The 19,442-nt window shown below is 40.2% G+C and overlaps 1 protein-coding gene across 1 annotated transcript in view; it reads left to right on the top strand.

Annotated features, from left to right (window-relative positions):
• LOC131038135 (dolichyl-diphosphooligosaccharide--protein glycosyltransferase subunit 4A) overlaps positions 1-18,853 on the top strand; it is a 77,102-nt gene extending 58,249 nt beyond the window's left edge. The window contains exon 2 of the mRNA XM_057970465.2: positions 18,457-18,853. Within this exon, the coding sequence (XP_057826448.1) occupies positions 18,457-18,576 (120 nt within the window). The 3' untranslated portion in view covers positions 18,577-18,853. The remainder of the gene's footprint in view (positions 1-18,456) is intronic.
• Positions 18,854-19,442: the final 589 nt, after the last annotated feature.

The following is a 19,442-nucleotide window of genomic DNA, read 5'->3' as shown; positions in this document are numbered from 1 at the left end:
TGTGTTTTGATGGCAGTCTCTTCAATCTCTCCGCTTTGCGGATGTTCGGGGGTCAGTTAGAGTTAATCTGCTTCTCTGTCGAGCGAGTTCTATGAAGTCTAGGGCCTGTTTTGTCCCTTTTTAGAGTTTCTACCTTTTGTCCTAGATTTTAGGGGCTCCTGTTAGGGTTTTGAAAAAATGAACATACGACTGGAATCAGGACCCTTCAAGGGACCTCCCAGTAAAATTTGAGCCCAAACGGAGCAACTTTCTATTTTTAGAAAGTCCCTATTTTTAAGGGATTTTTTACGAGTCCCGATATGTTGCCATTTTGCCAAAAATCAAACTTACTATTTTTAGTAATTTCTATTTTAGTAAGTTTCCATTTATAGTAAGTCATTACTGCACCTTGTCTAGCGATCTAACGCTGACAAGGCGATAAGGATCAGGTGTTCGCAGACATTTCTAATTCCGGAAACTTAGACAACAGACAGAGAAAGCCAGAAGTGGGTCAAGTGCTGGAAATCCATTCCTAAAATGGAAAGCCTAGGAAAACACTTCAAAATCACAGGAGGTCAAAATATTCTAAGTTTGGAAGGAGAGGTGGAAAATTCATGAATCCACGTCTATGTGAAAATTCTGCCCCAGCTAGGTGAAGGGCGCCAAACTGGAGATCCCAAGGACAAGTGGAAAATTCATGAATCCACGCCTATGTCAAAATTCCGCCCAAGCTAGGTGAAGGGCGCCAAATTGGAGATCCCAAGGACAAGTGGAAAATTCATGAATCCACGCCTATGTGAAAATTCCGCCCCAGCTAGGTGAAGGGTGCCAAACTGGAGATCCCAAGGACAAGTGGAAAATTCATGAATCCACGCCTATGTCAAAATTCCGCCCAAGCTAGGTGAAGGGCGCCAAAACAAGATGTCCAAGGATGACCAAGAAATTATGAAATTCCTTGACCAAGTGTGATTTGCGCCGAAGGATATAGTCAGACGCTGAACAGAGGAGGTTAGGGACAAAGATGAATTCCATGAATCCTTCTCCAGGGAGAAATTCCGCCCAACCATGGACTAGGGCGCCAAAATGGAGGTCCCAGGGAATCACAAGAAATTCTGTGAATCCTTGGCCAGGTCAAAAGTCCGCCCAACTATGGACTGGGGCGCCATAATGGAGGTCCTAGGGATTCACAAGAAATTCCGTGAATCCCTGGCGAGGTCAAAATTCCGCCCAACCATGGATTGGGGCGCCAAAATGAGGAGGCCAAGGACAGGCGGATAATTCATGAATCCTTGGCATGGTTAAAATTCTGCCCTAAAGGGTTCCAAGACGTTGAAACCACCCTGCCATGGAATTCTTGGAAAATGTTAAAATTTTACCTAAGTGAAGGAATCCAAGGCATCAAGGAGGAATAAAAAGCAAAATTCCCCTCAGGCAAATTTTTGAATTTGCTATTTCTAGGGTACCGGATCTCGGCAGAATGAGGAAAATTTTATAGATCCGGAATCGGGATGAAATTCCCCATCCAATGAACCTGACTCCTAAATTTTAGGGAGATCCTTAAAAAATGGAGATGTGGAGAAGCGACGTGAAAATTCCTTCGAAGGCAGGAGGCGACAAGTTAAATGGAATCGAGCAAATCCCGAGAGAATCCTTCGGATTCCCTCCAAAACTGGAAAGAATGAAAATGAATGATTTGGCAAAGAGAATATTCTAAGTATGACACACGACTTGGAGCATTTAAGGAAAATTCTAAATTTGGACTCATTTGCATGGGAAGTTACCTTTGCATGGCGTAGTGATTGGGGAAAGTATGATGCCTCATGAATGCAGTTACAATGCCTCCTAACTTAGCAAGACATTTCGAAGAATTCTATATAAGTTTGGAAAGACATTTCATTTCTCACGTGCAAGATTTAGGAAAGAAGTGGAGAAGTGCAGAATATTCATACTTGGTCTCTATTTTTATCATTTCGAGGTGCTTCCAAGATGGCAGAACCAAACAAGGCAGCTACTATCTCCAGACAAGCATTGATCAAAGCGGAGATGAAGGGTTTTCTTCCTCATTCTCGGTTGAATTCAAGATGGGAGGAAATCAGCGATACTAATCTAGGCACGCTCAACTTGGTTGCATTCAAGATCCGAATGTTCGGAACAGCAGGGCACAATCCATCCCCGACAGTTGTCAGAATTATGAGAAGTGGAATAGTTGCAGCAGCCGGTTTTCCTCCCGCTATTCAATGGCCAGATCTGGTCTTGGAATGTGCAGCACATTACAATCTGGAGCGGAAAACAATCTCAACGCCAAATGGCAAGTTACTGGCAACATTGACTCCAGAGTCAATTGGTGAAGCTCTCGGAATACCTTCACAATATTCCATGACGTATAGGACCAGCAACGGAGCTCAGGCAGTATATGAAGCAGGCCTTGCCAGGTGCGTTGATTTGATCAAGCAGCAGTGGTTGCTGAAGCCCAGAGTGCACGCTTCCAAGATGCCCAAAACTCTCACAATCTTTGAGTTCAAGCAGGAGTATGTGGACCTGATAAAGATGCTAAGCAGAGTAATGGGATGCCCACATTCGGTGAACTTTGAGGCTTGGATGTTCTTCTACATAGGCGAGATCATGAATTCAAATACGTTGATCGACTGGGCTAGATTGATCAGTCACTACTTGCATGAACAATTGAAGAACCTAAAAGAGAAAAGGTCCTAGTCCTTTTTATGAGCTCCTACCTGTTCTATATGCTTGCACGAAAGGGAGGATTCGATGGGTTGCGGACCAGCTCAGTTAAAGGTGCATGAGTGTTATCCCCAGCTGCATCTCCCCAAATTCACCTACATCAGGACACAAGGATTCTCCTTCCAGTCTTCCAAATTGCCCAGATATCCGTCAGACAAACTTGTATTGCTCGAGCTCATGAGGCAGTTAACTGCCTATGATCAGCTGCAGAAGAAGAAGAAGAAGCAATCTATTGAATTTCCAATTGTCTTGGGGGATTTCATGGAGATATGCCCAGGTTTGGAGGCCGCTGAGAGTGCAGCAGGGGAATTGACATTCTATCGCCTACCATTTTACACATCCAGGGCCCAATATGATCCTTACAGCCAGATTAGGAAGGTTGTTGGTGTCAAATTCATACACAGATTTCACTTGGAAGATTACTGGGCAAGTGCCGAGGATGACCTTGAGGTACGGAGAAGAATGCATTCCAGACTGCCCCTCGACACCATCAGAATAAGTGAAATTCATCAGGTACTGGATCAGGTGAAGGAAGATTTAGATTTGACACAACCCGAATTCGAGAAAGTAAAAGATCAACCTATCCAACTGCCAGATTGGTCAGAGCCTGAGGTAGATTATTTGAACATCTTAGCTAGACCAGTGCTAAAATTCACTAAGCACTGGATTGACAGGCAGATAAGAAAGTTGGTGGAAGACAATATTCATCTGACATACCAGTTAATGGGAAATTTGGATTCCCACAGTGAGGCAACTGAAAGCTCTTTGCAGGTACAGGCAGGAAAAGAAACCCGGGTGGACAAAAGAAAAATTGCCCTAAAGAGGCCAAGGATAACAAAGAAAAAGGACATCCAGCAGGAAATCCCGCAGGGAGCCCAGCAAGAGGAGCCGCCACAAAAAAGAGCAAGGACAAAAAGGGGGCATTCACCAGTTAGTTCCTCGAGCGTACGAGAAGTAGAAATGTTTCCACATTCCACAGGCCCACTTCCAGGGAGCGTTCCAACACCCGATATACTTAGCATCAATGCTTCACAAGGACACCATCGACCGAGAAGTTAGAGGCAAGAAGGTCCCCGACACGAAGAAGAGGCTCACCAGGATAACTTCGTGGAGACTATCCCTGGTGAAATGGAGGAAGAATCTCAAGGACAGGAGCATGTAGCAGATCATAGCCATTCCATTCTCGCTCCAGACTGGTTGGTAGGTAGGCTGGGGAACGAGACAGAAGGAGAAACCAATCCTGCTCAGGAGTTAGAAGAATTATTAAAGAGGATGGACCGGCTAGCGGAAAGAAAGGATCCCCATAAGTTTTCCAAGGTGGTCAGGGAAGAATCTGGATCCCGGACCTTGCACATTGCTGAACCTACAGTGGATAAGGATAGGAGTGAGATTAGACTGGAAGATTACGTCATCAAACAAGTTGATTTTGGCCATGCTTCCACCGGTCAAGTAGTGGGAGACTTTGAGGATTCTTCCTTAGCCATGAAGGAGAAGTTGTTGAAATCAAAGGCAAAATGTAAGCGACTGAGAGAGGAAAATAGATTCCTATGCGAATACGTCAGGAGTTTCAAAAAACCCCTCAGGGAAGCAGGTCCTTCATTCACTTCTCCTCCCTCCCTTCCCAAGGAAATGGTCGATGATGCAGAACTTATTAAAGCAATGGCGCAAAATTCCCGGGAATGGGTAGAGGATGTCTATGTTGAGGCGGGAAAATTCATTGAGGATCTAGCTCAGCTTCATTCAAAGTTCGTGGCCCTCCTAAGCAGATTGGAGACAACAGAAGGACTATGGGAGGATGCGGATGTTTACCAGGACTTAACCATTTCACGACTCAGAGCTCTGGCAAAGACTCCAAGGCAAACTCTGGTAGACGGGAAAGCGATCCAAGAAAACGAAGCTTATGATTTTCCCCGATGGTTCTACGCCATCTGTTCAAGAAAAGACACCTTTGATAAATTCAGCACTGGCTCTGTCACCTTGAAGGAATCTATCAGAGGGATACAGGAAGAAATCCTTAGCGCAATGGAAGCTTTGTTTGCGAGGAAACTCAGCGACGGAGGAATAATGGTGAACTCTCTAAAACCCCAGTTGCACGACTTCTTTGTAGGTTCGTTCCCTAAGGAACATTTTGCAAATGTTTCTTCATTCTCCAGTATAATGAGGAAGACACAGGAAGTCATGGTAGAGTGGGAAAGCTTCTTTTCCAGGAGTGAAGAAGAAATTGCCTTGATGGAGTTCAACATTGAAAACGTGCCAAGTGTCTCCATTGGAGAGCTGGAAGCTGTCATCGGCAGATTTATTGCATACGCCATAAATGAGCGAGATAATGGTTGTCCATTTTTGGACGAAAGTCTTTTGGTTGAATAGTAGTGGCGTACTTATTGCTGAAGGAATATTGACTAGACGTGGGTCCAGTCAATGCATGTCGCCGTCAAAAAGGGGAATCTTCTTGCATATCGCCTTCTCATTGTGGGTGTATGACAGATTCTTCGTGTATGTCGCCGTCACTTGGAGAGTAATAGGCATTTATGAGGATGGCGGTTATATTCTAGGCATAATCAACATCATGGGGGCGCATTTAAAGTGCTATTGGGCGCTATTTTAGGCTCTTTAAAATTAATTGTGCATGGGCATAATGGGTTATTAATTGAAGATTCCCACCTTGTTGCATCTTGAGTGGAGACTCTTTTAGGGAAAACCCTAATTAGGGTTTGCATGGCTTGAGGCCTATATAAGGGGGTGACCCCCTCATTTGTAAGGGGGGAGAGATTATTTTTGTCTGAGATTGTTGCATTAGGATTGTGAAGTAATCAACTTAATGCATTGTTCAATTTGATGGTGTATTCTCGTTCTACTTTGGCAATCTGCATGGTCTTACTCTCTTCAATTAGATTAGATTTGTTTATATGTTGTCAGAAGAAATGGATTTGATAGGAGAATTTGTTGCAGAATCCGAGCTCATACTTTTGGTGTGCAGCTGATTGTTGTACGCCGTGCAAAGTTAGCCTGAGCCTGTTAATGTGTATGTGTTTAACTTCGGTTGTCAGTAAAGATTGTTCGATCCGATGGTCTGTATTGATGATCTGAAAAGTCTCCACGCACCCTTTGAAGATTGCACTGCCTTCGTGTAGTTGTGCTCTGCTGGCGAAACGAAGAGTGGTTTGATTTTGCATAAGTAATCCCGTCTCCTGTTCTTAGGATTAAGTTAGCCTTAGCCTAGTTTTCCTCTGCCCTATTCCTATTTACTTTCTGCATAATTCAAATCCAAAAGATCCAAAATTAGAGCTTTCATTGCAAAAATCATTCGTACAAAAAAAAAATCTTTGAGCTTGCATAAGTTTTCTTCAACATACGTAAGGCCCCTTGGGTTATGAGCAAACCCATCAAACAACTGAGTCACATCCATGCATTGAAGGAACCTTGGAAATTAGCCGTTTGAACTTTAAGTAATCCTAGCATACGGACTAATCTTGATCAAGAGAGGATAAGGTGACCGTTGGTGACTTTATTCTGTGTTAGACGCGGTCATAAAAAACACGTCAACACTTCCCTTTGTCAAACTTCTCTTCGGGATGCTTGCCTATGAAATAGCTTGAACATACACCATTTGAAATGCTGATTTGAGGGAGTCTTGTAACCATATCCTCGGAGCTAAGCTGTTGAAGATATCGGTAATTGAGACATACAACTACTCATGCCATAGATTACTTTACTTTTTGAATTTGAATGAGTGAGCAAGGTGGTCAAAGGAGATCGAGGCACAAAGTGAGAGAATGAATAAAGTCGTGTGTTTGATTGGCTTATCCCAGTACTACCAAGGCATCATTCTCAAGTTCTTTGACCACAATTGAATCATGTAGAAACTCAACTTTCTTTCCATTTCCAAAGTGAGTGATTTGGTAGATTGAAAGAAGGTTGGTGCTCAAGTTAGGAACATAGAGAACATTCTTAAATGTTCCATCGTCCATATCAACTGAACCTTTCCCTTCAACTTCCACTTGTGTATCATCACCTATGAAAATGTGAGGTACCTTGGATGGCTCTAATGAAGAAATCTATTCCCTTGTAGAACCCATGTGATGAGAGGCACCCGAGTCAAGTATCCATTGCTGTGAAGAACCTATTGTTGCCACAAATGCTTGCCCTTTTCCTTTTGAGTGTGAGGAAGTGGAAGGAGATGAATCCTTCTTGTAGGTGGATGACAAATTGATGTTGTTCTTGTTGATGATGTTTGTCAACTCATCAATTTGCTTAGAGTGGCAACAATGCTCATCGTGAACAACTTTCTTGCAATATGAACAAGTTGGCTTTTCCTTCTTGTTTGAATTTCCCTTCTTGAAAGTAACTTCTTGAAAGAAGATGAAGTATTGCCTTGTTGTGGAGAGGATGATTGTACTCTATCTTGTTGTGGCTTTGGCTTAGACTGCTTTTGGTTCTTGCCTTTTCCTTGATTCCTTTGATTCCCTTGATTAGCTACCAAAGCTTTGGATTTTGAAGACTTAAGAATCCCTATGTTGATCAACTTTGCTTGCTCAAGCATCAACATTTCTACAAATTCATCAAAGGATGGTGTAGTGAAAGAACTACCCGAAGTCAATTGATGGGTTTGGAAGCTAGAAACAAAGGCTGCATACTCTGATGGAAGCTTGTCCAACAAATTGTAAACCAATTGTGCATCCTTGTCAATGCCACAATCCTTGAGTTTTGCTCTTAGCTCAGTTGCTTTAGTTACATAGTCTTGGATTGTATAAATTCCTTGGGATCCAACATTGTGAGATCATTGTCAAGCTTGTAGCCCCTAATGTCATCTACTTGGCCATACAATTTACCAAATATGTCCCAAGCCTCATCAATTGTATTACATTTATCATTGTGAAAAATAAGGTCATTTGATACATACTTTCTCAATGTTCCAAGAGCCATAGAATTTTTAGTGAACCATTCCATTTGAGCATTTGGATTAGCTTTAGGATCTGCTAGTGCTACCATTGTTCCATTAATGTAATGAATTAGTCCTTTTTCAATTAACTTACTCCAAGCTATAATTTTTTGACGGCACCACAGAAAAGTAGACGGAAAATTATGCACTTTCAAAAAAAAGGCACATCAAAATGAGGTCGTGTGAGCCTAAACGGAGCTTGGGAAGTTGTAGAAATGAGGACTGGACAGGTACAATTGAGAAAAACTGAGATTTCTAAAAAATCTGTCCACCAAAATTAGAAACTTACCACACAACAACGAAGTACACAAAAAATTAGCCCAAATAAAACAAAATTGCATTGAAAAAGGCCTCAAAATGTCCAAGATATGAGCCTTCAAGTTGGACTGCAAAATAAAAAAGCTCAACGAAGAGGGGTTTGCCAATTTTTAAAAAAGTGTTGACGTCAGCAAAACATTGGGTTAAATTTGATGGCCGTCTAACTGTCACAAAAAATCACCTAACTTGTGTGGGCTGTTTGTATTGTACGAACAAATGATGTGGCATGCACTAATTACTGACATGGCGGTACGAGCAAGCTAATGTGGCATTGGCATGTCACTGTACGGATCGTTGATGTGGCAGTACGATTGAGCTGATGTGGCCTTGACATGTCAATACGAATTGTGCTCAGTGTGCATTGACATGGTGGGTGCATGTCTACTGAGCTGTTGACTATGTAATGTTTGGTGAATACAATTATGCTACGTGTCATATGAGGGGGCAACTTTTGCAAATAGAATCATGCCATGTGGTTGTAAGCTGGTGGTGCGTGGCAAACGCGTGGCGGGAGGAGCTCGTGTGGGCTAATGAGAAGTTGCCACGTGGCGCAGCTTGATTGGTTGCTACAGGAATGCGGGGGAGCTGCCAGAGGTTGTAGGTGTTGTCAAAGGTTGAAGTGTTGGAGGCAGAGGGGCATATCAAAGCTGTGGGTGCCGGTGAGCGAGATGTTCGCTGTGGGGACTTCAGCGTCGTTGTGGAAGGCCGACGGTCCAAGAGCCTGGGGTCGTTGGGGGTTGGAGGCGCTGAGGAGTCTGTGGCCTTTGGAAACCAGAGGATGCCGTGAGAAGCACGACTATTTGGGTGCGTGGGCCGACAGGTACGAAGGATCATGCGGGTGGTTGACTTTGCAGACAGAGAGACAGAGTATGGGTACGAGTGTCCAACCTGAAAAACCAAAAAATATATATATTTTTTGATTTGAAAACAAAAAGCTTTACAATAATTATATAAAAAAAATTGCTATTTTTAAAATAAATGAATTGAAAAAATTAATTGCTATTTTTTTTTTTTTACAAAATCGTACCCTGTACCATAATTGCATTTGTATGGCCAAGAAGGAGAATTTTTTCTAATGCCTTGAGATCAACTTGTTGAGCACTATATTTAAAAAATAAAAATATATAAAAAAAATGTATGTTTCCATAAGCATGAAGACTAATGGATATTTCGACCAGCAAACTGTATCGAGCATTGCAGAGGAAGTTTCATCGAAAGAAGTGTTTTCATCGACACAAGCACTAAGCAAAGGTATTTCGGCAAAAGGTTACCTTCGATGAACGTAGAAAACCACTCATCGATACTCTAAGTTTCATCGAAAAAGTGAAAACAAAAAGGCAAAAAGGTGATTTCGAAGGAATATCATTACCGAAGAAACTCAAAAGGCATTCATCGAAATACAAGTTTTCATCGATGAACATGACGTCGAGCAAAGGCAAAATTGTTTCATCGATAAAAAGATATCGATGAAAAAGGGATATCGATGAACATACATAGGCCTTCACCGAAAAGAATGATTTCGATGGAAATTACATGTGACTTATCGAAAAAGGGGACTATCGATGAAAGAGTGATTTCGATGAGTCTTAAAAGCGGCTTCTCGACGTAAGCTTTTCACCGAAACAATAATATCGAAGAAAATGAGCTTTCGATGGAAGATTCAAACACTCGGCCGAAGACAAGGGTTTCATCGATAACTTGAGATATGAGCATTTTGAGCGAACTGTACTTCCCGCGAAAGAGTTAAAGGCCCAGTTGAAGAGTGTCACATCTGCAATTAAGTTTAAAACACTTGAGTAGCCGTTATAGATGCAGAACATTAACTGTACACAAGTTGCCCATACGATTACAGTTGAACTGAGTGAATTTTCGTAAGAACCAGATCGATGCTAAAAGATTGAAAATTGCAAAGAACTTGCGGAGACTTGCGAACGATAACCAGAAGAATTGAGCATTCCACCAAGTAAGTGTTGTCTCTCTTATTTACTGTGATTATGGAACCTTCGTCTTCTTCTTCTAAAAAGAGTAGAAAAGGAAAAGAGCTGAACCCTGAAGAGAAGCCCAAGAGATAGAAGAAAGAAGGGAGAGCTCTGACTCAGGATTTGTTAGACCAGTGTCCATCGTCTAGTGTGAGGTCCAAGAAGATTAAAAGTGAAGAAGAAGGATTAGAGGACAGATTTGAAAATCTAGGAGACATTTGGACTGAGATAAGAGGGCATGAATTATTTTTGTTTTGTTACAAAAGAAGGGATGCACCTGAACCCATAAGCAATCTATGGAAGAAGAATTTAGGCAAGTTAGTAGTCCCAAATGTGTTTGTAGATGTAGAATTAATGAAAGCTCTGGTAGATTGCTACAACCCAAGAACCAAAACCATATGTGATTACAGAGGGAATACATTAGTAGTGATTAATAAGCAGACTATTGATATGGTTTTTGATTTGGACTGGGAAGTAGAGGAGACTATCGATATGAAGAAACTTTCACAGGAATTCTTTAGTTTGGAAAATATCTACAGGACTTGGAGGCTACCTGTTCACAGGCCAAAAGTGGGTGGGTCATTTGTTCAGTTTGGCAAAGATGACAAGGTGCCGTTTGATGTCAACCACTTCCATCCATATTTCAAGTATACGTATTATGCTGCAGCCCAAGTACTAGGCCTAGAGGCTCATCCACTCATGGATATTGGGGTTATGGTTCTATGTGCTGATATACAATCAAAAGACCCTAGGTCATTTGATTTTGCCACTTATGTTGCAGATGCCTTGAATCATGGGCTGGAAAAATTGAAAGGAGACCTTGTGAATGTTCACTTTTCATTATACTCCATATTAATGCATATTCTTCTCTATTGTGGACAAGAAATTAACTTCTGGCCAGAAGAGTTCAGCATTAGGTCTTATGATAAGAATGGTCTGAAGAAGCCGGTTCAGTTGTGGGTATCAGCATGGGACCAGAGGTTTATGAATAACCAATATTGGCATTTTCAAGAATACTTTGTGAAACCTCTCAGTGCGGCTTTTGGACAGCACAGGGATTATACTTTGTCCCCTGAAATCAAGAGGTTCCTCAGGCCAAAGGTTTTCTCTCCAGAATCACAGATTGAACATAATTGGGGTGATTGGTATTGCCATGATAATCACACAGAAATAAGGGTATTTGGATTTGAAGGACGACCCCACATGCTTCCAATTACGGTACCAAACAGAGTGGCTAGCTTGGAGATTATAAGGCAATTGTTTATTGCCAGTGCTAAACATTTAACTGATTTTGGTAAACAATCTATTGTTCCAGGTTTATTAGTTTTCTCTGATTTCATTGTCAAAAGTTCAAAGAGTTATCATTTATTACAGAATAAATTAGATTACTATGGCATGACTTTGGGTGAGCCTAGGGAGAATTTTGATCCTGAAGGATATATAAGGGCTGCTAGAGCCTCACAGAAACTCAAAGCTGGGATACATATGGCCAAAATGCCAGACGACCTAATTAAGAACCTTGAAAGAGAGGAGGCCAAAGCTTTGAGAGAAAAGAGTGAATTGGTTTGGGAGGCTTACAAGTGGAAGAGGGTGAGAGGAATGATAGATGGGAACCTAATTGGAGATCTCCAAGACCCTCTAGAAATAGCTAAAAGGCTGCTTCAACATGAAGCAGAAGTCATGCATAGGGTTCCTTCACAATTCCTTCACTTCATTAATACCGAGAAGGACAGTCAACCCCTAGCTCACATGTCACCAAAATCAACCGCCAGTAGTATCCCACCTGATTCTCCTAGAGAGGATTATCCTCCTGGTTTCGAAACAGAAATGAACATGGACACAGGAGAAATCAACATCAAGGATGTTGTTGACATAAGAATGACTGAGCATGAGGACTTCGTTGCTGATGATGGATTCGCCTCCTCTAGGGAATTCCTTTCATTTTTATACCAATACAAAGGGGCTCATGTCAAACGAAGCATGGCTGGAAGACCAGAGGAGGAACAGATGAAGAGATTACAGGATGAAATTGATGTTCTCATGAAAGACATGACTCCTGAAAAGGGGAGGAGATTATTAAAAGAGGCCGGTGTAATCATCTTCTCTGGTTGGGATATCAATTCAGCACTCTTATTTGATGGCTTCTTGAAAAAACAAGATTTGAATCAACAAGTGTTGCCCCAGGAGATAGACAAACTGTTCCTAGGCTCTGGATATGATCCAGACAAGAAAGCTCTCCTACAGTGGGCACTATATCCAAAGGGGAAGAGGCCTATCATTGTGGATATAGAAGAAACCTTTGGGCATCTCATGGTGCATCAGGTTGGAAAGACTGATCCTAGGGTCACTGCAAAGCTCAACCTGGATGTTGCAAGATTGAACTTGGACCAGACAGAGTTTTTGGTCAGAGAGAACGTTACATATAAGGGACTATATGAAAAATCCAAGGAGGAAAATCAGAAGCTGCAGGCAAAGGTATTGCAATTAGAGACGGGGACTCCTATCAACGAATACACCTCATACCCCGCAGGACGCAACTTGGATGACGTCTCTGATGCTCTGTACTGGAAGTATTAGGCAGAAAAGGCCAACAAACGCGCAGACAATGTCCAACAAAAGATGGACAAATTGGTCAACGACATTATAGGACATCGGTTTAACACCATGCTCTTACAGGTCGAACCATATTGGACAGTTTACAATGGAACGATAAAAGCGCTAACAGAGCATGAACGGTTAAGAGCACGATTGCAGGAAGTACTGAGCAATGTCGATACCATGTCACCAGAGGAAAAGGCTGAAGGAAACGCGTATATGGACAATCATGTCAAACTCGAGGATACGCTGAGGAGAGACTTAAAAGAATTAGATGATGATAAACCCGTTGGAATGCCTTCCGTCTACAAGGAAGGAGAGGTGATATCCTTGGAGGATCTGCGAAAAGAACTCATCAGCGTCAAGGATTGGGCCTTGTCAGAGATTGATCGGAGTAAGGATATGGCCCCTACTGTCAACCAGATAATATTCAAGTATCTGTCGCTGGGGGATGAATTGAAGAAGCAAACTCCTCGAATCAAAACATTCAAAGACGATGATTACATTCATCATTTGGGGCTCTTAAATCTCTTTTTACTTAAGTTTAGAAATATCCAAAGTTAATGATTAATATTGTAAAGGGTCGTGTCTCTTCGTGAAGAGCTTTCATCCTCATATATATATGAGAATGATTTTTGTAATGTAAGGTGATAGATATTAGAGAGGATTAAGAGCGAAAGAACGACAACCTGTAAGTCTTCTGTGTACGAACTATAATGGAATACAAATCTTGATCAATTGTTTCCCTGCATGTGTGTTGTGGATTATTTCATTTTCTTTTGGCAATCGTCTGTGATATTGTCTGATAAAGATAAGGTTATTCATGTTCTTAAGATCAAATCTATGCTTTATGTTATAATGTTGCAACAAAAGTTTTGCTTGCGGATTGTAATTGTTCCTTGCAAAGCTTAATTGACTGGTCCCTTAAGGGTAGGGTTAAATTCACTCAATCAGCATATAATATAAACATTCATTTGGTTTTAACAGAAATAGTAACTGACAGGTTCATAAGGGATGAATTAAAAAACTGTCTCACAGATTCGCACCATAAGTCCTGAAGAAAATTGTAATGACTCTGCAACCCAATTAACGAAGAAGGCACTGGCTAAATTACAAATTACCCTCATCATTTCTTCATTTTGACAGCTATAGAAGTAATTAAGAAACATAAAGCAAACAATTATCATAACAACAATCTTGAACTCATCTGCTATATCTCCATTCAAGGAACTCATGCCATTTCAAGATCAGGAGATATCAGATTAGGATAACATATCTGCTATAAAAAGCACTGTTTATTGGAGACATTCAGTGAATAGGTATACCCGCCTAGGTCCTGCAGAGCCTAAAGTGAGAGAGTAAGCAACCAAACAGGTTCACTCTACATGTTGGCCAAGTCAATTGGAGGGTTTGACCATAGGGACTGGCATTTCCTTAGAACCTATCCAATCTGTTGATTTGAGACCCAACACAACTGTCACCCAATATAGGCAAATTTATACTCAATTCATAAAATGGACACCTCAGACGCAATGGTGGGCTCTAATTTGGCATAGGACGCTCAAGAAATTCGCTGCTACCTAGATTTGACAACATGCCAACCTTCAAATGCACCAAGATCTCTCCAAAAAGACTACAAAATGACACCCTATTGGCTCTAATACAATGTAAGAATTGACTAGCAATCCAAGATCTAGAGGCCAATTGAATAGCACAAACAGGAGAGAATAATAGAGACAAGAACAAATTGTATTCTCATCAAGATGCAAAAAACTTGGTCAACATACAATACACATGAGCCTGCTTATAAAGGCAAGGCAAAAGGGAATGAGAGCACACAATAATGACATGTGGTCCAATGAGATGCAAAGGTAGGTAAGAGTTAGAACTCAACCACCCGACACAAGTAACAATGCATCCTCAGAAAGGACAATTCCACCTAAAGTGGAAATGCTTCAACTAATCCTATGCAATTCCCTAATTAAGCTTAAGTAAAGTTTAATTATATCCAAGAGATAAATAAAATGAATTACAACCAACATGTTTTCCTTGCAATATAAAAAGCCTTTGTTTATGGGAGTTATCCATGATGTTCCTAGACTTATCGGTCATGCCTCAATGATTTTCCAGAGTGATTTTTCAAAAAGTCAACAATAAGGTAGAAGATGAGACTTTTGTTATGATTCTTTATGGACATTCTATCTTGAATTTGTCTTTAGAAATAAATCTGACTATTGTTAAGATTAAGGTGCCATCTACCTTGTAAATCCTATGACATGGTTTCAACATCCTTGGAAAGTGTCCTAAGGCACTTAGGATATATTGGGAAAATAATTTATAATATGAATTTTCACTATTGTTTGTAATACATTCATAAGGGGTTATGGGTTCCAGTGGCAGTGGTAAGAGTGGGTTGTAAACACAATTATTTAATATTGTTTTCACTTTTCCCCACTTATGGATGTCTAGAATAAGATAATTAATGACTTAGGAAGTGGACAAAATGAGTGACCTTTGGGCTTCTCCAAGTGAGTGCTTGGAAAAAGCAACAAATGTATCTTGGTATTCCATCACTTATTGCATTTAATGTAATGTTTATCTTGTAAGAATGGACACCCAAGTTGGAGGCAAAGTATTGGAACCAAAATTGGTGTCTTTTCAAGTTCCGTGGAGGAATTCTAAGGGTTGTGGTTGTGAGAAATGAAGAGGCTTCTTTGGACATCTTTATTGGTGGTTTTGGAGCTTTCGCCATTCTATAAATTCAGCCTTTTGGATGTAGGATTTAGGTGAAACAGTTGAATGTAGATTTCTTTTGCAGGAACAAGGATAGGTTGGAGGCATAAGGAGGTTTTTCACATTGTTGCTGCTATATTGGAGGCAAAGAGGAGAACGAAAATGATTGTGTTGTAGGCACATTTATTGCTGATAATGCATACTTGACCTCTCTTCTTGGTGGAGTTTCTTCTTGCAAGGGTTTCTCCACATAAATCCTATGTTACATGGTGATCTTTTGTTGCCAATTTATGCTTTATTGCTGCGATCTTATGCTGATGTTAATCATTATTTATTTCTGTTATAAGTTAACAAAAGATAGGTTTCTTAAGCATGAAATACAGGCTGAATTTTGACATCATTAAGGAGGATCTAATATTGGTTTTCCACAATAGGGCAACTTAATTCTCAGATTTGCATAGAGTTTCAGATTTACATGTTTATGACTACATGTATCTCTTCATGGTCATTGGTATGCCTCTTTGTACGCATTGTAGGTCAATTGTAGGTACCATAGTGTAGTTTCCTTGGCTTGAGATGCCTTTAATTGGCTCTACCTTGCTTGGGGATGTGTTTTCTTGCTGCCAGCGTTTGGCGCCTTTGCAAGTTTTGACCATTGGTCACCATTAGGCTTCCCTTCTGGGTTTTCAACCTAAAGAGAGTGGCACTACTCTCTTCTACCAACACATTTTTTGGCGTAACCCATGTTTTGTACTCAAGACATGTTGACTCTATCTGCTAGTGCTCCAACAACCTATTTGAGGCTAGTCTTTGTCAAAATATAACCCAAATTTCTACTGTTGCAAAAATGTTAGCAATATATATAGTAAAATTTGTATTACAGCAAGATCTGTTTGGAGATACTTTTCAAGTGATTGTATGTTTTAGAGCAGGTTGCTGGAGGAGATGTAAATGACTATTGATGGTAAGGATCTTGAAAAGATTTAGCCAAGACATGACATATTGCATAGATAATTGAAACTTTCAAATCCTTACCCTCTTGCAAAATAACCATGACAAAGCAGCAATATGAGCGTCATAGGGGGCCATGAAAGAAACTCTATTTGAACTTGCAAGGTTAGAATTTGTCATAACACCAATAATGTAGCTGAGGCATATTAAAAAATATTTACCTAGCTAGGAAATTACAAGTCCTGTCCTCATGATTGGGTGAAACTCAAAAATTCCAATTTCCTTGTTTTAGTCCCATCCTAAGGTAAATTAGAGAAGTCAATGAATAAAACAGTTAAATCATAGTCACTTTATATAACTATACAGGTAACTATGGCCTTCAAGAAAATCGAAATTTTCCATACCCTGTAGACTGCTAATTGGTTGTTGGACACACTTTCAGAGTGGTTGAAACTTGAATGTACAGGCACAGACTTTCGATATCTGCAGCACCAATCATGGTTGAGGGACCTGTTCCATCACCGGTAAGAAAGACTTAACTACCGTGTATGTTAGCCTCTGCAACTCTATAAAAATAGAACCATCAAGTCTTGCTTAGCGAATGGTTAGAGGATGGAAGGTGAAAATCCCAAAGCAGCACATCCACTGTTCCTTCCCCTCTAACAAATGTTTAAAGGTGCTTGTGTGCTACTTTTGATTTTACCACAACATAAATGATGAAAATGTCATTAATTTAATGACCACCCATTGAGATCATCTTGAAAATAACTAAAAACCACTGGGGTTAAATCCCCCCAAAATACAAAAAAATAGAACTTAAAATACAAACCTTACCTTGTTCTAGAGCAAACTTAGCCTTGAAGATTCAAAATATATAGCTATTATTTGATCTATTACAAATATCCAGAGGTAGTATTTTGCTAACATTCTAGCAAGCATTCTGCTGCAGAAGACAATGAAAGGGCTATGAAAAATTCACCTTGGATACAAGAATGCCTGCCAATGGTGATAATTCCAGAAACAAGCCTTGGTGCTTGCTCTTCTAAGAACCGAGAAACGAAATGTATCACCACCTGAAGCTCTAGCATGGGCATGCTGGCACATCTGCAAAGATGCTAATTCTAGTTGGGGTGGTGTAACCACTTGCCCAGCATGTTCTGATGGCTGTAACCATTCTCACATAGTGTCTCAGTAGCTGTGGGGTGAGAGGAAACATGTTCAAAACCTTCAATGTGCTTCATCAGCATCATATGCATTTTCTTGTGGGATGTGGATAGGGTTAAGCCCCAGCGCAGGGGGCTCCTTTTTCAATATCAGCTTCAATAAATGTAGAGGGTCTACCATGAGATCCAGAACATTCATGACAATCAACAAAATGTCCTCAAGGGTTAGAAGAATTTGCCGGAAACTTGGACTCACCCACTCCTGTTCAATCAGGGGCCAGGATGGTCAATGTTCAGCCACTGTCATGCCCACACAAACACCTATACCTCTCAAGGATAAGATATGGGTTCGAGTGAGTTCATTAGGACTTGGAGGTGGTATGATTAAGAAAATCAACAAGTTCCTGCAATGACAGATAATGGCATCCAGGGTATTGGCTTCTTGATGGGACTCATGCGAGACATTTTAGTCTCCTACAGTTATATTGGCAAAATGCCAATCTTTTACCCATGTGTTTATTTGACAGATGAACCATGGTTTGCAAGAAAACAATGGTTTGTAATCCAATTACATTGCCATGATAAAGGGCTCTTCTGTAATGAACACCAACTTAAAAGTTTGTAGATCTCAGAAGCAGCATCCAGAGTTTGATATGTAGCTGAAAATGGCTGGAGACTTTAGCCGGCTATGGTGGAAGGCCTTTAAGTCTTGTGTCCTTTTGTGTCTTCATGCAAACTACTAGCAGTTCATAATATTACGAACTTGGTTAAGTAGAAAGGTAATTTCATAATTTTAAAACATATTATTTGGTGATAAAAAATAGCTGCACTGGTAAGTCATATTTTCTACTGCATTTGATTATTCAAGCAATCAAAGAGGTGCCATTTTATTTGATATCTGAAATAAGGAGATAGGTAAATTAGATCTGGTTACTGCTTTTTGGAGGTGAGTATCATGCAAATAATTTATTTGATTTTGGTCCAACAGTGTTGGAATATATTTATGTTTAGAGATTTCTTGTATAAATTAATTAGATTGTTTTTTTTCATTGTGGGACAGATGATTGATGATCAGGACCTTGGCTTTTTGGCCAATTTCTTAGGCATATTCATCTTTGTTTTGGTGATTGCATACCACTATGTAATAGCTGATCCCAAGTATGAGTTGGGTTTACAATGAACCCAACATTACAAGGGGAATAACTAGGCTTTCCTTAAGATGGCACAGTAGACTGGTATTAAGACATGATTTTGCATGATGCCACTTTTGTCACAAAAGTAGTCTGTAGTAGCTGCAGGTAGTTTTCTACGAGCAGTCATATTTATAAAAATGTGTGTTTTGGCAAATGTAACAATGCAGTAAAGTAGAACAAAAAGTGCACAATTGATTCATCTTACTTTTCTCAAGTTCAAAATATTGGGACTATCACGAAATTTTAACAGATAATGCTTTGTTAGTTGTTTGTTGATATGCATGCATGCTATATTTCATTCAAAACTACTTGATTAAGCTGTCTATCCCTTACATCTTTGATTCCACACTCATGGTATTTTAGTGCATCAAAACTGGGTTATTCATTAAGTTTCCTGTGAAATGGCTGAAAACCAAGCTACTATGATTATCAAATTATGTAATTTGTTACCAAAAATCAAATTACCTTACATTTAATGTAAACTTCGCATTATGCATGTCGTTTTTTGATGCCACTTAAAGTGAAGGAATGGTACATATACATTGTATGATTAGAGTCTTGTGAATGATGCAAGTTTGATTCGCTCATTGGACATGTAAATTGGGTTCTGCTTTAGATTAAAAGGTTATTCTATGATGAAAAATGAAATATAAATCATGAATTAAATTTGAGGCGAAAAACTGCAGCTCATCTCACCCGTGGGATCACTGTGCATCACCATTGACAATAACTCTATTTTTACAGGGAGAGAGTTTAACTAGAGCACCAATTGAATTCAAATATCTCAGTTGGTATACATTGATTTCAAATTTCCACCTGACAGAAATTGTAATGTAGTGGTAATCTATTCTGT

Source organism: Cryptomeria japonica, chromosome 11 (assembly GCF_030272615.1).
Source record: "Cryptomeria japonica chromosome 11, Sugi_1.0, whole genome shotgun sequence".
Classification (NCBI taxonomy): Eukaryota; Viridiplantae; Streptophyta; class Pinopsida; order Cupressales; family Cupressaceae; genus Cryptomeria; species Cryptomeria japonica.
The sequence above is the reverse complement of the archived record's forward strand: the minus strand, read 5'-3'. Positions and strand labels throughout refer to the sequence as shown.